The sequence below is a fragment of the Pundamilia nyererei genome, unplaced genomic scaffold, assembly GCF_000239375.1.
Source record: "Pundamilia nyererei isolate P.nyererei 1_Seehausen unplaced genomic scaffold, PunNye1.0 scaffold00199, whole genome shotgun sequence".
Classification (NCBI taxonomy): Eukaryota; Metazoa; Chordata; class Actinopteri; order Cichliformes; family Cichlidae; genus Pundamilia; species Pundamilia nyererei.
The window spans coordinates 526,931-545,068 of NW_005187600.1; the positions used below are offsets into that span (position 1 = coordinate 526,931).

At 40.9% G+C, this 18,138-nt stretch overlaps 2 protein-coding genes across 2 annotated transcripts in view; both read right to left on the reverse strand.

Annotated features, from left to right (window-relative positions):
* The window catches only part of rnf11b (ring finger protein 11b), a 14,066-nt gene extending 6,849 nt beyond the window's left edge, over positions 1-7,217 (reverse strand). The window contains exon 1 of the mRNA XM_005747516.1: positions 6,629-7,217. Within this exon, the coding sequence (XP_005747573.1) occupies positions 6,629-6,751 (123 nt within the window). The 5' untranslated portion in view covers positions 6,752-7,217. The remainder of the gene's footprint in view (positions 1-6,628) is intronic.
* A 477-nt stretch (positions 7,218-7,694) lies between these two features.
* The window catches only part of ttc39a (tetratricopeptide repeat domain 39A), a 32,795-nt gene continuing 22,351 nt past the window's right edge, over positions 7,695-18,138 (reverse strand). Inside the window, 14 exon segments of the mRNA XM_013914467.1 lie at positions 7,695-9,577; positions 11,949-12,065; positions 12,174-12,288; positions 12,455-12,566; positions 13,278-13,398; positions 13,739-13,830; positions 15,188-15,349; positions 15,867-15,926; positions 16,020-16,087; positions 16,171-16,279; positions 16,933-16,998; positions 17,234-17,333; positions 17,453-17,517; positions 17,608-17,720. Coding sequence (XP_013769921.1) covers positions 9,463-9,577; positions 11,949-12,065; positions 12,174-12,288; positions 12,455-12,566; positions 13,278-13,398; positions 13,739-13,830; positions 15,188-15,349; positions 15,867-15,926; positions 16,020-16,087; positions 16,171-16,279; positions 16,933-16,998; positions 17,234-17,333; positions 17,453-17,517; positions 17,608-17,720 — 1,415 coding nt within the window. The 3' untranslated portion in view covers positions 7,695-9,462.

Here is an 18,138-nt window from a genome sequence, read left to right on the forward strand (position 1 = left end):
GGGGACTATCTGCATTCTGCATCAAGCTGTAAGGGAAGCAACACCTGAAACATGAAGCGTTCGCAGTCTCTGAAATCTTAGCTCTTCTTCTGAGCCCTGCAAAGTAACAAAATCTCTGAGAGACCTGCAGACACTTGCACACAACGCAGGGCAGCATGCACACCGGCAGCAAGAACAATAACGGGGGCCGAATGATGCGCGTTAGCATCACAGGATGTGTTTTGTGGTGCGATAACAGGACAAGACTCAAAGTGTGCCAACACCGGTAAATGACCTCATCAAAGCAGGAAGTTGATCCACCGATGCTGGCCAATGATATTATAACTAATATTAAACACATCCCCAAATAAGAAAAAGAAAAACCTGGATGTTAATTATTATAAATGATGTCCCCATTAGTGTAAAAAAGGGATGAAAAAACAGTTTCTCTGCAAAAACTGCCCCAGTCAGCTTGACACATCTAGTTTCTAAAGACAAGCACGTTCAAGGCAAAAATACTCAGCTTGAGGCTTTAATAGGTGATGTCATGTTGGCGACACCCAACTTTAAACACATAGTTTGTACCACAATTTAAAGTCCTGCATGAACATTAGTTATGCCTCTGTAATATACTAATCAAACCCCCCCCGAGCCATCTGATCATCATTACTTGTAGCTCGGCTGTCAGTTTTCAGTCCGAGGAAAATGAGAACTAAACTTTTGGATGAAGTTGTGAAGAGAACAAAAGAATTTACTTGTAGCTGAGTCAGGGCTCTGTGTTGGAGGCAAAGCCCACGTCTATGTCACTGACCTGCAGTACAATAACACGCTTGTCAGCGCGGTTTTCTCCACGCCCCCAATGTTTCTGTAACCATATTAGGACAAAATGTAGGTAATCAGACGCTCCAGTGGGGTTTATTGCCGCCTTCCTTACAAGGCTAAAGATCAACATCATGTAAGAATGAAGTAATGTAACCCTTACCTTTGATTAAGGCCGAGGACCTAAAGTTCAGCTCATTACCATTATCTGGACACAATGAAGAAGTTACACAGTTTTTCCCTTTTCCTCGACTGCGACACATGCACACTTTCTTAGCATGTTTGTGAATGTAGTCTGGGACATTACAATATACTTTCAAAAATAAATAAATAAATATACAATATTCTATTACATGCACCGAAATCATTCAGAAAAATACTTTTCAGTTTTCATTTCTTATTTTTTCTCGGCTCCATCACATTTGAAGGCCAATTAGAAAGTGCCACCAAAGCAACCTGGCTGAGCACACTGTGTTCAAAGCAAACTGCTGGCGAGCCCTCTCATCCCAACAGTAATGCAGCTGGTTGATAGACTGTGCTCCTCTTGTGTATCTACTACAGTGAGAGAGCATATTAAAACCTCATCAGGAGAAACTTTATGACTGGTTCTTATGTGACATGTTTCCGATCCTCTTTGACCCTCCTGCGCTGACAGACTGAAGACAGAAATATCACCTGTATTAGATTTGCAGACAGATGGGTGACAAATTAAAACCTGAGATCGTTGACATCATTTTATACAAAAAACACTAAAATTGATCATAACTCCAACAACAAAGAGTGAAAATTTCAAAGTCTGCAAAGTGTCTCAGCCAATAAGATTTAGCTATGAAACAAGCTGAAAGTAGAATATAGGCCAGACTAAATGTGATCAATAAAAACACTTGTCACTGCTTCTATCAGGATACTCTGGTGTTACAGCCGAGAGTGAACACACATATGCATGCACCCCCCCTCTAAAACACACAGGGGTGCCTTATCTCCTGTGGTCCAGACCGAGATGAGTCAGCTCCTGTCTCGCCAGCTGCTGTCCAAATTACCACAGTCGACACACACACACACCGTCTGCTATACGCCCGTCTGCACAAAAATATGCAGGCATAAGCTTACAGCTACAGCCCAATGCTAAGAACACACACTGAACTGCACCTCCCTCTCCTTTGTTTCACAGTTTATAAAAACAACTGACGCAAACACACAATGACTCGTTTTGTTTTGACAAGAATTTTAATGGTATGCTAGGCTAAGTGGCCGGCTCACAGGACTCATGTCCCCTACTTGGCTTTCTAAATCCATCCATCGCCCATCTATAGCCAGTGACAGCACAGACTGCAAATTCTTACATTTGGCCTTTAAAATAATATTATACTAGGAGTATTTCCTTATCCTAAACAATCTGAAATGAGGCAAATATAAGGAAATTTAATGGGTGTGGGACAATTTATACTTTAATGTATCCTTTTCCAATACTGCTCCAAACAATTTGACTCAGTAGCGTCACTACTTCATAACTATTTCTGGTGGCAGTTGAAAGAATGAGGGAAGTATACAGGAGTTGCAGAGATGAAGAAACTCACAGCGGAAGGAGGAGGGCAAGCAAATGCATCCACCCATTTTCTGCTACTCATCCAGAGTCAGGTCACAGGGGCAGCAGCCTAGACAAAGAAACCCAGACCTCCCTCTCTCAACCACCTCCTACAGCTCATCCGGGGGAGCACAGGGACGTTCTTAAGACACCCAAGAGACACAATTTCTGTAGCATGTCCTGGGTTCAACCTGGGGCCTCCTCCCAGAAGGAAATGCCTGGAACACCTCACCCAGGAGGCATCCTAGCCAGATGCCAGAAAGACCTCAACTGGCTCTACTCCAAGCGCTTCACAAATGACTGAACTCGTCACCTTAATTCTAAGGAAGAGGGCAGGCTCTTCCTAGAAAGCTCATTTTCACCGTTTGTATCCTCAACCTCGTTCTTCCGATCACTACCTTGCTTGTGACCATAGGTGAGGATATGGATGTAGCTCATCTGCTTTGCTTTTATGTTCATCACTTCATCCACATCGCTGCATATGCAACCCCGATCCGTCAATCCCCCTTTCCAGTCACTCGAGAACAAGACCTGAAAATACTTAAACTCCTCCACTTAGGGGACTGACTTGTCCCTGACCCAAAGTGGAGACTCCAGTCTTTTCTATCTGAGAACCATGGACTTTGAGGTGTTAACTCTCATTCCAGCCACACTCGGCAGTGAACCAGCTCCCCTGCTAGCTGGAGGCAACCACCTGATCAAGACAACAAAACCACATCACCTACGAAAAGCAGAGGCGAGATCCTGATACACCAAAGTGTAAGCCTTCCATCACTTAGCGCTGTTCATAAATATTTACAGTTGGATGTAATGCAGGATAAAAGTTTTTTATTTTTCACCTGTGGCCTGAGTGTCTGTGGAGAAGCAGGGACTGGTGAGATTTGGCCTGTATGTCGTATTCTACACCCTTCTTGCAGCTGTAAATAAACGCTGATTAGTGCATCCAATAGCACTCTTCCTCTCACCTCTCAATCATGGCCCATGTCTGCCCCTCCATGAGCCTGGCTCATCCATCAGCCTCTTCATGTTAAATTTAAAATTCTTCCTCCCTGCTATTGCCAAATGTTTGCTAACAAGGATCACCGGATCCCTGGATTTCTAACTATAATTTTATACACAAACACTAAATGACTGAGCATGTTTTGGATCAAAACTTACAAACAAAATCTAACTGAGTCACCTGACAAAGGTCAAGTACAAGTGACAATGTTTTTGGAATGTAATTTAAAGGAAATGTGTAACGCCCCACCAAGAGAGCTCGAGGCACTTGTGAAATTGCTAAAATAGAGTGAATTTGTTCTTGTGACATGTGGTGGGTCAACATCTTACTAAATAGTATTTGGGGGTTTTTTTGTTTGCTTGTTTGTATGTTGTTGTTTTTTGGGGGGGGGTCCATCTGTATGTGTAATGTAACAATTATAAAAATTAATTCCCCCATTCCTCTTTACAAGGATTTTGCAAAAATTAGCCACAACATTATACCTGAGAGGTAACTTGAGAAAGAGAGGAGTCAGAATAAAAACTAACAAAAAAAACCAAAATTCCCTGAAAAAGGATTATAATAGTATCTTATCCATTTCATGGTTCTCTATAGCATCTATGTGAAGTGTCCACATATGGAGTTATGAATGTCAGATCTGTGCACTGTCTTCATAAGCCATGAAGTTATTCAACAGCCCCAAATGCAGGCTGCCAACATACAGTCGACAGAGCCAGTTCTGGACTTTGGATCATGAATGCTCTGTATACAGACAGCAGTGATTTCCAATCAGTTTAACATGCAGACAACCTCACGGGGTTGTTTAGAATCGATGGGGAAACATCTGAAGACAGGTATGCACTTATAAAATGTTGCATTTGTTCCAGATGTGCTTGGGCACTATTTACAGTTTCCAGGTTGGCTAAACCTCAGGCTAGGTATAACTTAAGCTACAGACAGAAACGAAGTGTTAACGAATCTTAAATTGGAGACAAATCCATTAATCGTTTCCTGTTTTTCAATTTAAGGGCTTCAGTGGGCATCCTAACCAAAGTGTGCTGATTAGACTGTTATGTCTCGAGTATGGCCCACATATGAAAATGACAGAAGGCAACACAATTCAACATTTAATTACATTAGAGCCATCAACAACAGTTCCAGTGTGACAGATTGCTTTTCATCGATTAAATAAATCCTTGTCAATGCTTATTTGACAACTACACAAAAGCTTCCCTTTCTGATTCATTTTGTAGCATAAGCACAGCTATAGCTCATATTGTCCTTGATTTGGATTTCACTGTTGCCACTGCCAGCATCAAGTTTTGCACCATGACTTGCAAATCTCACCCTCTGTATGGAGGACAGACCTCCAGGCAGTATCCAGAGTACACATTTGCACTCAGCAGCATGTGAAAGCTTTCACAAATGCAACAAATTTAATTTTAAATGGAGCATTTGGGAGAATTTAATACCCGTTCCACCACAAATTCCCAAAGCGTGTTGATGTCGAACAAAAAACGTGTGGTGAAGGTGTCGATTACTGTGGTCACCAAGGAGAAGCTGGCTGTTCTGAAAGAGTTCTTTATAAGGAGGCTTTAACTAGTTAGTTAACCCTCTTGAGAAACTCTGCCAGTATAAACACACTGCATGCAGACTTGCTGAACAACACTGAAAGCTTAGTGAGAGCTCTTCCAGAGGGCCCCTAGCAAAGATTGTGTGGTTTATTACAACATTCATCATCTATGATAACACAGCTGACTGTGCTGACCTAATTACACACTGGTGTATGCTGGACAGAGCTCACACAAGGACATGAACTGGGGAAAAATACTCAACCTGTCCAAATATAATATTGACCGACTCGGACACAGTGTCTAAGAAACGACAAAGCTTATAAATGAGAGGTTGAATGTGTTTGGGCCAAGTTTCCATGTCCCAATTCTGGTTGTCTGATAGGAAGCTACTTTCCATAGCGGGAAACAGATGCTCTTCATGCAACCCCAAAAGGGAACAGGGTCTTCTCCCAGAAACAAACCAGGGATCTTTAGCTTGTTAGACAAATGTGCTAACCATTAATTTTGGGCAAAGGTAATGGTAATAGCTCCTTTGTTATTTTGTACATTCCCCTCTTTTGTTTTTAACATCTAATGTACAAAATTCATTGTAGTTCTACCAATTCATATGAAGATCTATAAAAAACAAAATTTACCTAAAGATTTCCTGATGAAGCTCAATTAGATTTTCAAATAATGCACCAATAATCAGTGTTCGTGTTTGTATATTCACATTAATTTCAAAAACATTACTTTTCAAGATCCAGCTAGAAAGCCCTTGATGTTAATTTTTCTTTTTAAATGTTAGGACAACTTGGCAAAGTCTCTCCTTTAGGTTTTCACCCCTAGTGTGATGAAAATAAAACATGCTTGCCTGAATATAACATTACATTATGTAGCGTCCTACAACACAAGCTCTCCTTCTGTACCGACCTGATGTCATCTTTAGTTTCCCATGCTTTAGAAAAATCCTTATCTTAAATCTACAGATAAGGCACGGCTTAACCTACTAGTAACAGCAAACTGTCTGGCAAGGCTTACATAACACATACCAGCTGTCTCTTAACATTGAACTTGCTGGTCTGTATTATAGAGAAATTACAAAGGAAAGATAAGTAACATCATATTTACAGTTACAGCATAGCCTGGTCTGTTTGTGGATGATCTAATTCAGGAAATAAGGTCATCATACAAAGTTGTTGCCCTGAAGGAGATTAGTCAAAAGAAGCAGTAAAGTTATGAAAGTCACCAAGTCATAATTCTCCTACACATGGAGAACTGGGCTCTGTTTCAAGTTCACTGTTAATGTGTACCACAGGCCATGACAGATTTATGTGCTGACTTACATGATCCTAAATGATTTGGTTCAGAGTTTCTGATTGAGCAAGCCGTGCTGCTGTTGTATCAGTGAAGCCTGAATCAAGATATGACTTCAGGGAATTGACGGACAGAGGCAGGACCATCGGACAGAACAAAGCGGATTAGTGTCAATGCTATGAAGGGACAGGGTCACTGAGTCGTTCTGCCGCCCAAGGGTGATGTTGGATCTGTAAACAGCTGATCTTGCCTTCAGCTACATAAAGGCAGACGTTTTTGGGCCGAGCCCGTCACACATTATCAGACATTGTCCACGCTTCAGGTATTTCATGAATTTTGCTCATGGCAAAACATATCTACGAGCTCATTTTCCCTGAAACTGTTGGTGAAAGTTACCTGATAGGGGGGCGGTGGCTCCTGATCGGGATCAGCACCATCTCCGTAGCTGGCCCGGTCCGACTGAGATTCATGTAGCAAAGAAATGTCATCCGATGTGGGAGATTTCAGACAGTTTCCCATCTCCTCCCTCTTCAATCAAACTCTCCCCTCTGTCGTCTTCGCTTTACTAATTTCAAGGGTCACTTTCACAGACAATGGGAGAGGCGAAAAAGGCGTCGATGGGGCGTTTTTTCCATACACAGCTGATGATTCTCCTTCCCAGACGACAGGAGGGCTGCCCAGTTTAACAACAACAAAACATCGCTCGGCTAGCTGCTAGCCACACAAAGAGCTAGCCTGCTAACACCAGCTAGCATTCGAAAGGGAACATCTAATCGCTTAGCTAAAAATAAATAAATTCGGAGCCGAAACAGCGAGCTAGAATTGTGTTTATTGACGCATCGAAGGGAAGGAAAATTCAATACCCCTCAACGCAAATCACAACGCTAACAGCAATTTTCCTGACGCGGACCTCTATGTCTGAAGGGGACTTTCCAGTTTGCAGACAGCAGCCGAACAACGAAAGCTGGTGATGTAGCAACACAAAGCACCGCCCCGCTGAAAAAGAACCAATGAGCTGTTACCTTCTTTGAGTAGGCTCTTTTAAGCAGCCAATCAGATTCGTGATCAAATTGCCCTTCGCTAAAAACATAAACACAGCCTTTGTGATAGCTTTGTAAGTGTATTTGTGTTATTCCTCTTGCTGACCACAAAGTAGTACTTGATCACCCACTTTTTAGTTTTTCTTGCGGCTGGATATTTAAATATTTAGAATAATTTTTTTTAATTCTCTTTGTGTGTTTTCGATAGATTATGACGTGTTATAATAGTCATGTTTTCGTATCCCTGACTGCCAGAGTCTCACACTTCAACAAAATAAGATGACTTTATCTAACAGATTAGATTATATAAGGACAACAGATGTACAGTCAAGTTCTTTGTTCTGTACCTAACACCACTTCACTCTGTAAACTCTGTTTTGTTATGCTTAAATGGCTAAAAGGAAAAACCAGACAACACAAAATTGGATTTGTAGTTGCTTTTCATCATGTTAAATTACAACGGAAACATTCAGTATGTACAGGAATGTCATTCCGTAATTTTGGTAGCCATGCCCAGTAAAATATGCAGATAATGCCACTACATTAGTTAGAATTTGACTGCAGTTGCAAACCCAAAGAGCAAAAAATGAAAATAATGTTATTTGAAAGTAAAACATGAGTGGTTTTGGGAAATTTCTGGAGAGCAGCTGCTGTTAGAACAATAAGAATGCATTTCCTTCACCATTAGAAAAAAAGAACTTCAAGCCATCTTAAATCCTAAACCGAACTCTAATCATGAATAAAACAACAGTGCTCTACTGCTCTAATTCCAACACTTGAGACAACATGTGAGTTCAGGTTTATTACTCACTATTGCAAGTACGCAACCTTTCCAATAACCTAACCACCAACCATGTTAGAGGTGACCCCTATTTATCCATAACCAGATTACTATATACAGGAAGTGATTACAACATCCAAGTGCTTCAATAGATGTTTCTGGGCAAGCATGTAATATACAAGAGCAGCAGAAGATGATCCTGAAGCAGGAAGACTGTGGTGGTTGCGATGCTTCTGAGCTCCTTCACCTACTAAAGATGCAGCAGGCGGACAAGCACGCAGCACTTTGCCGCTCGCCGTGAAAGGCCCATTTGTTCGAGCTCAAGTACTGCTGGAGGCCGTCCCACACACCAGGAGGGGAAAAGAAGGGAGTCTGCCTTTCTAAAAGACACATTCATCTGTCCTCTTAAAACGGGACAATTTGTGTAAAAGGTGCCATTTACAGTATATAAATGTCTTAGAGGAAGTCTTAGAGGCATTCTTTTCTTTTACTCTGGAGAGGTTGCATATCTGGCTGACTTCCAAAGCTCTGTGCAAAAAGCCATACAATGCAACTATAAATAAAACAAGATTTTAGATTTGATCATCTCTTCAAAGGGAAACTCGGAGAGAGCTATCTCACAAAATACATGTGTGTCTACCACTGATGTAATATGTTTCAGAAAAAGGGGAAAAAGGAAAATGCGCAATAAAACACTCTCTCTCTGACAAACAGAATAAACCAAAGTTTAGTGTAAAAATTTAAACAACATATCATTTTTGATTATATTGCTGATCAGTAACCAATTACAAGGAATCTCCTAGTTCTCAGGGACTTAACAAAACATCACTGTGTGTCATTTTTATTTTTAAATAATCGCTCATTTATATTCTACACAAAAAATGGGAAACTCTGCAGCAGCCAGATCAAATGACTTGGAGAAGCTAGTGTCAGTCATTTCTGTAAAGGTTGTTTGGTACTCTGGCTCCATCAAATCGCAGACTCAGTACCCTGCACCGGGAATGTTCTACCCTCGGGGTATTAGCAGAGGCAACTTAGAATATACACCAAATAAATCTGATTGTGTTTTGTACTCCAGTGCACCACTTACAGGTGGCCACAGTGCTAGACAGACGACCCCGCTAGAAGCAATGTTTCATAAATATAGGCACATTTCATAATTAGTCTCCATTTTAAATCAGAAGAAAGTAAAGTTCATGAGGATATATCTCTGGACGAGGGCAAATCCACCGAAGCCAGTCAGAGCTGCAGTTGCTTGGCACACATGAGGAAAAGCCTCTTCCCCTAGCCTCTTGATGAAAACTAACAAATTATTCCCTAATAATCAGGTCTGTCCTGGTCTGTGTGTTGGCATGATGAGACTGTAGGAGACAAATGCTGTCTTTCCTTAGTGTGCCGTCCTCTGTTTGTTATGGGCTGGAGGGCACATGGATACCGTTCTCCCCGCTGCCTTTGGCCTTGTGCAAAGCAGCCTGTATACGAAAGTGTGTCCGTGATTCCATCGAGTAGTTTTTGTAATTTTGCCTGAAACAGAAAAAAAAGAAGAGCAAGAAAGTTCAACCTGAACCCCAGAAATCCAAAGTTTATAGCAAAGTCGAGTAAACTTTATCTCGTATTCTAAAACACTCAAATCTGAGTGAAACCATGAAGATGAATGGAAGACATATTTCAAAACATCAAAAGTGGAGATTCTTAATGAAAGGTTTCATGTGTACAGTCATGTAAAAATGAACATTTTGGCTGGACTCTACGTAGTCATATAGATTACTACATGTTCCTAATCAAACAGATTAATTGATCATCAGCAAGTGTGACCTGGAGCATTCAAGTGTCTCATGGAAAAGCCCAGGAAAAGCACCCCAAAGTCAGACAATGCAATGCTGAGAGAGTCTCAGCATGTTTGTGACAAAGTTCATCACAGTACAATTAAAGATTGAAGAAGTATGGTTTGTTTGGAAGAATTGCCAGGAGGTAGAGCGTAGCAGCACGATTTAGGTTTGTGGTCTAAATAAATTACAAGGATATCCTTTGGACAAAACAAGACCATACACAGCATATCAGCACATCCAATATTAACTGTCAAGCACGGTGGTGGAGGCCAGGGGTGATGATTTAAGCTCGTTTTGCAATGGGGAGTCATCTTCACACTAGGGCTACCACAAACGATTATTTTGATAGTCGACTAGTCACCGATTATTTTTGCGATTAGTCGACTAATCAGATCATCATCCATTGGACGTACAGCGTACAGCTTATTGCACCAGCAGCATCTGCTCTTATATAACTATCATTAGCTTACAGCTTTAAGTGTTTAAGATATATGCTAACTAAAAATAAAGACAAGATGATAGTTTATTAAATTGTAATGACATTTGCAGATTGTTTCGGTGAAGTTTAATAAACTCCTTGCTATCTAAAATATAACAGGACACCGGAGTAAATTCTCCAGCATCTCACACTTCTGATAATCAGCTGTCTGCTTGATGTTTATTCAGCTGTGTAAAAACTATAACTTTAATCTCAGCCAAACCGATTTACTCAGGAACAAATAAAATACTAAAAAAAGCCAAACAATAACATTGTTAAGTTATCTAAGTGACTCATATATCATGTTTAACCTGAGTAGTGAAAGACGGCGGTGGTTAAACGATTTGCCAGGAGTCCGGTGTTCTCACGACTCTAGTTAGCCTAGCCCCCGGCTCGCTATCGAGCTAGTGGGTAACAGACGTCTCCGAAAATGTCGGAGCGCTTTTGAAAATATGCGGTGTCCTGATAAGCTGAGCAGATGTTTGAGGTTTACACAGCTACATTCTCGCCTGAAAATATGTTAAATGTTTAGTTTGTGACCCAGAAAGAATAATAAGAGTAATATTAAAGCTAACTAGCTGCCGCCATTGTTGGAAGCTGAGCTGGGCTGCGCTATGAATTCTGGGATACAGCTTCTTCTTCTTCGGGGTTTAACGGCAGCTGGCATCCTTGTACATGCATCTTCTGTTTGTCCGTTATTACACTCTTAAATCCTGCTACTTATTCCTGCGTCCTTTGTGATCTTACAAAGCTTCAAACGACGCGTCGACTATTAAATCAGTCGTCGACGATTTTGATAGTCGACTAATCGTGGCAGCCCTAGTTCACACAATAAAGGTAATTATGGAGGCTTCACAGGCTTCTGTGCTGGAATCAGTATTAATTCCATTTACATTATACATGCTTCCCTTAGTCCTTATTATTAGAAGGCATTACACATTTTCATTGCTATGCAGATGATACCCAGCTATCCATGAAGCCAGATGACACACAACAGTTAGTTAAAGTGCAGGCATGCCTTAAAAACATAAAGGTTTGGGTGACCTCTAATTGCCCGCTTTCAAATTCAGGTAAAACAAAGTTTTTTGCACTTGGGCATAAATCTCAGAAATATGGTGTTTAAACTCTGGATGGAATCACCTGGTCCTCCCGTAACACTGCGATGAATGTTGGAGTCGTTTTTGACCAGCCTACGTCCTTCAACATCCATATTAAACAAATAAACAGGAAAGCGTTCAGCTTTCAGGCGTCTTCTGTGAAATCAGCTCCAGTTTGGATTTGGGGAACAGACATCTTCTTTACTTTGAGACCACGCTTAAAACGTTCCTTTTTGATAAAGCTTATTTTTAGGACTGAATCGGGTGACCCTGAACCTTCCCTTCGTTACGCTGCCATTCAATTCAGTTATTGGTGCTACCAGCTAATGAATCATGGAGTATACTGTGAAAAGCGTTCTTTTTCACATGACTGCATAATGTACTGTTAACACTTGATTACACTACAACAAGAATGTGGGAGAGTATCTGATTCATACATATTCTATTAAGTACAGATGACTTAAATATGCTTTGCTGGTTCAAAGACTTACTTTGCTGTTTCTAGCAGTTTGATAGCGTCATCTTTTCTGCCTTGCTGCAGACACAGCAGGCCGTGTTCCAGCAGGGCATTGGGGACCAGGTAGTGGTCATACTTGATCTGAGTTTCACTGAAGACGAGAACAAAAATCAAATGTCAACCTGTTTTCACCAGAACACAACTGAAAGACTGAATCAGACGACTCTGTAACTGAAGCACTTTGAGGAAAGGCTCTTACTTGCAGAGGACGAGGGTAAAGTAATGCTCTGCCTCCTCGTGGTGACCCAAGTGTTTGAGACACAGTCCCTTCAGGAGGCTCAGCAAACACTGATCATCTATGGAGAACTCCGTTCCTAAAAGTCGGCACCAAACAGAAGACAGACTGGGTCATTCTGAACAAACAATCTCAATTATATCTACATCAACACCCGTCTCTAATATGTTTGGATTAATTTCTGTAATATAGCATTTATTTCAATCAGAATTGTCTTTGTAAATGTGCTTAATGGATTTACATACTTGGTAGACTTTCAAGTTCAGCCCGTGCCTCATCCAGTGTTTTCAGCATGCCTTCAGTTAAGTCTTTGTGTTTGCCAATGACTGTATAACCGTTCCAGATGTACATCATCTCCTAGAAGACAGACAAACACATGCACAAAATCATGCACGGCTAACAACCAATAATAATCTTTTACTACAGGTCAACAAAAAAAGCATTTTCTCTGCAGTGACACTCGGGATAATCACCTTTAGCACTATGGGCACAGATGTGCAAACTGCTGTGGCATTTGACAGGTGCAGCCATTCAAAACAGATCCATGCTACCTTAACTGTGCAATGTGCCCCACTGGTGAAATAACAACCCTCGATTACCTCTTTGCTAATGCTGCTATGGTCAGTCACTAGTTTCAGTGCTTATTTGACACGGCGTAATGTTTATTTAGTAAATTATGATCCTATTTAGGGTAGAATAGATGACACAGCAGGTTGATTTAGGGAGCGACTAACTTCTGATTCATACGTCACTACTTGTATGAATGTGCAGTCTCAGTCAGGTCAAGCAAATATGAAACCAACCAAAATTACAAAGTTGAGGTTTCAAAATTATAGTTCACAAGTTCACCTATTATATAAAGTCTGTGGGTAGAATAGCACAGCTGTCTGAGCTATGACTCACACATATAAACTGTCCATTCTGATTGGCTGAACCAGTACATTCACGTTTTACAGGGCTGCACCGCAGGGTAAATAGGAGGCAAATGTCAAGTAAAGTCTTTGGCTTTACTTTAATTTAATTTATGTTTACTGGGCAACATGCAAGATGGCGTCATCCAGTGCTCACCAGCGGAGGAGCAGGAAGAGGTACGGGATTTTCTGCCAGGTAGCGGCGGGCTTTCCTGATAGCAAACTTCTCCGTTGGCAAAGACTTTCCTGCTATTTTCTGCTTGAGCCCTGGGACCTGCCTGAAATATGAGATGCATTTAGTAATTACATATCCTCCAGACAGTTTTAAAAGCCCAACAGTCTAATCAAATGTTTTATCATGGAGCACCGTTAATGGTGTGTTTTACCATAAAAAATTAGAATATCTGTGACACAAAAAGAGTTTAATGCCAAAAACACCAGTTTAATTTCTGTCATATTACTCCTCTGATACACCTTATAGAGTATTCTTAAATATTAGCTCATATTATTTACCAAGGACAGGCTCTTTGGGGAAGATACGATTATGACATTATTGATACTTTCACAGTGAGTCATCTCTGCTTTGCTGAGTAATTTCAGCAGCGTCTTAATTCCTACCTGAACAGACTAAGTGCTGTCTCCCCAAAGGTTAGGCAATCATCCTCAGTCAGCATACTGAGGTAGGCTGCTTTCATATATGCATAGGTAGCCTGAGGGAAGGAAAAACGTGGTTACTAATGAAATCTCATCCTTCCTTTGAAAATGAGATAAGGAGGGAAAAAAAGACAAAAATCAAAAGTTGGACATCCACATTTGTGGTGCTTTTATATGTTGGAAGGATTTTGGTTCTTGTGACCTGAGAACAGTTCATGTCTGTTTCTGCTAAAATAACTGCACAGTTTAGTTTGAACAGCCCCTGTGATGCATTTGCAGGCTGTCCGTGGTATATCCCATCTCTCAGCCAATGACGGCTGGGATAGGTTGAAGCCCCCCCACACGACCCTGAACTGGATGAGCCGAAGAAAATGGATGGATGGGCGGATGGATGGTCGGTCTGATGATGGACCTGCAGCTTGTCTAGGGTATATCCCACCTCTCATCCAGTGACAGCTGAGATACGCTCCAGCCCCCCGCGTGACCCTGAACTGGATAAGTAGTTAAGAAAATGGATAGATGGCTTTATTGACTCTTTGCAGTCGCTCAACAGCCAAAGTCTCCTGTGGCCCTTAATCCTCTCTGCTTTCCTGAACTTTTGAAATGGAATTTGTAAAGAGTTTATTTAGAAGAGGAGACACAAACTCAACCTCATCGGGTAATAAGACTGAACTCCTAGTGCCTTTGCCAGATGTGAGTATATGGGAGGGTTGAGTCAAAAAGTAAAATCTGTGCCAAGACTGAAAAATAAATGGGAACCAAAGGTATATGAAATCAAAAAGTGTAGCACTACAGCTAAAGCCTCGGAAAAAATGTAAATGTTTTGTTATGTTAAAATGGAGTGTATAGAGGAGCACCTTCAAAGCTCTGGGATAGCTCCCCTCTCACATTAAATATTCCTTTTTTAGTAAAAACTTTATGAAAAATCTTAATATTTATTTTCTTGAAATTGTACTTAAGATTTAATGTATTATTTACTGTATTTAATCATATCTACATCAGAGGGAGAGCTCAGACTGAATAGTTAAAGAAGGAATGTGCAGAGGAGGGACAGCGGATAATCTGGGCAAATATGGAGCTGCCAGGCAGGAGGAAAAGAAGAAGACCACAGAGGAGGAAGCTGGAGATAGGGAGAGATGGAGGCAGGCGATTCTCTATAGCGACCCCTACAGGCAGCAGCCGAAAGAAAAGAAAGTATTTAACTGTATTTCATTTGACTAAGAACCAGTCTGATCCGCATTCTATCCTGGTAATGTTGTTTTTAAGCATGTCATGTTTGTTTTATTTACAATGAGTTTTGTTTTTTGCACCACGGTTGTTGTTTATTTATTTTTTATCTTGACTTCACTAACTTTTACATTTCTTTTATTACTTTGCCCGCTCAGATTCACATCCCACATTGTGGTGGCCCACCTTGGACCATGAGTTCTCCTTGCTGAGCAGGTCAGCGTAGAAGTAGGCCATCTTCCAGTGCCTTTTGTATGTGAAGCACCACATCAGCTCCCAGTAGCACATGTGATGGAACTGCTTCCACTGCTGCTGAGCCTCGCAGCACTCCTCAAAACGCTTGATAGCCTGGAAGAAAGGCACGTAAAGGTTGAGAATCGCTGTTTGTCAAACATATGCCACTAAATTATGATACCGATATGATATGTTTGCAGAAGAGATGATTTGACTTTATCAGTATTTTAGTTAAGGACACAAAACTGGCAATCAATGTTTAGAAAAATGAGCAAAATACAGAAAAAATAGTTATGACCTTTATTCCACATGAGGTGATTTGTTTAAGTATTTGAAAGAGCTTTTCATTCTGGTACTTCACATTTTCAACATTCAGGATTCAAGACTTTATTGTCATTATGTAAGGATTAAAAGATGAAGGCAATACTCTCTCACATGGTGCAAAAAACATAAATATACTGACATAAACAGAACTACAAAATACAAGATTTAAATACATTACTGATATGCATTAAAAATACACACACACACACACACACACACACACACACACACACACACACACACACACACACACACACACACACACACACACACACTCACTTTCTCCAAGGGAAAATAAATTACTCACAGCATCCAGGTTGCCTTTGATCTCTTCTATCCGACCAGCAAAGAACAAAAAGATGGATCCCTGGATGAAGACAAACACAGTATGTTTGTGAGAATGACACAAACAATCATAGCAACATTTGAAAAGCACACACAGTCATTCATCCTGACATACCTTGGGGTATTTTTTAAGATATGGCTCCAGCAGTTTTTCTGCATCCTCAACGTCTCCTTCTCCAGTGCCTTTGCGAGACAGAAGGAACCCAGCTCAGATTGCATCTTTTAGTGTTAATTTGCAGATGTGCGTGTGTGGGTGTGTTGCTCACCTAGTATGAAGCTCATGAACGTGTGATAACAGAGGAGAAGCATGTTGCACAGGAAGGACCTGAATGTACTTTCTACTGAGCCCTCTTGAAGCTGCTGGAGACCAAACTCCTATATAAACACACACAGTTGCACACATTTTCTGAGTCTGCATTAAGTCTTCATTTGTGGAAGATCTATCAGCCAATTAGCAGTAAAACCAGCACACAGAGAATACACTAAAGTAGTTATAGGAAAATCTTCTGTGTTTAGTCAGCGTGTTCTGGGGATAAAACAGCGTCTGCTTGTCTACCACTTCTCTGACTCACAAACTGGCCTGTGTGCAAAACACGCAAGTACAAAATACAAGAAATGCAGTATTTGCATGTTCATAACCGGAAGATAAATCAGTCATGATGGTAATATTCAAAGGTCAACTGAGGTGCTGATGTGATGGCTTGATGAATGAAATCAGTAGTTACAACTGGTGATCACAATTTAGAGAAATAGTCATTGCTCATTATTATCAAAGCAACCATCATTTCATTGATGGTTGCAAGTTTCATTTCACGTTTCCATGAAAAATAACACGACAAACTCATCTTAGTAGTAGTGTGATGAGTTCTACCACAGATGCACTTACAGTTCTCGAAACACTTCTCTTTCTCTGATTCATAAAGAGGCATTTCAAACAGAGCGGAAGGGTGTATCGGCTCGCAAAATATCTCCAGCCAAAGCTGTTAGAGAGCGCCATGTCAGAAGTCTGACTTCTCAGAAACGCTTACCTTATTACCAGAGAAACCGACAAACTCCAGCAGCTTGAGTGTCCGAGTAGGCAACATGGAAATCATCTGCAGGAAGCAAACAAGCAGTGGAAATGAAAAGGTCAGAAACATAATTACAGAGCATTTCATTGTTATTACAGATGCTGAACAAATTGTGTTGGATTTCTTGCAGCTATCGCCATGTTAGGCTGGAGCAGCTCTTAATTTATGCAGATCTTCTGCTCTTCTGGTGCCTTTTTTGTTAACCAAGCATCACAAAATTAAGTCAATCAATGAGGCACAAGTGCAAACTATTACTTACTAGATTAAAAGCTCCCACTCCCAGTTTCACGCCACCCTCAAAATGCCCATGGTTGTCACCATGAGTGTATCCGGAGGACTGCAGGACTGTGTGAAGCTCTCTGAGGGGGTTAAGATATAAGCAAATTAAGGGGAATAAGCTGCGATGAAGTCCTGATGGAAGAATAAAAGGTCTTCCAGGAAACAGGGATGGAAACATGGATATCCTGGAGATACTCACTTGTAAGTCTGGTAGCTGTTCCTCACTTTGATTCCTCCTTTGATAAAACTGATCATGTTTTCATCCTGAGTACGAATGAGTTTAAAAACACAAAACAGAAAATGAGTGATGGTGGCAAACACATCAGTAGCACTGGCTGCTGTAAGCCTCCTGACCTGAAGGAAGGTGAGCGCTGCCCTCTGGAGGAGACACTCGGCGTAACAAACTTCAGCATGGAGCTCCTCTGAAGTGAAATCGATTGTACCAGTTATTGTCAAACAAACACGGGCTCCAGCATAATGACCAAACACACACATGCACATGCAGAGGTACATGCAGAGGTACTACTTTAACATGGAGCAAACATTTAAACACTTACAAAGTCTAAACATTTTAATTATTTAGAATAATTTAATGATCATCTAATAACTTCAATCAATCAATCAATCAATCAATCAATCAATCTTTATTTATAAAGCACTTTTCATACAAAAAATGTAGCACAAAGTGCTTTACATAGTTAAAAGCAGCCCACCCCACCCTCCAACTCACTCCCCACACTCTCATTGACATAAATGATGTGAATACACACATATTTACCCCCCCCCCACACACACACACACACACGCACACTTAAAGAGTAAAAATTGGGCTGGGTTCGCATGAGCCAAGTGAGGAAACACTATAACAGGGAGCCGTCTGCACCG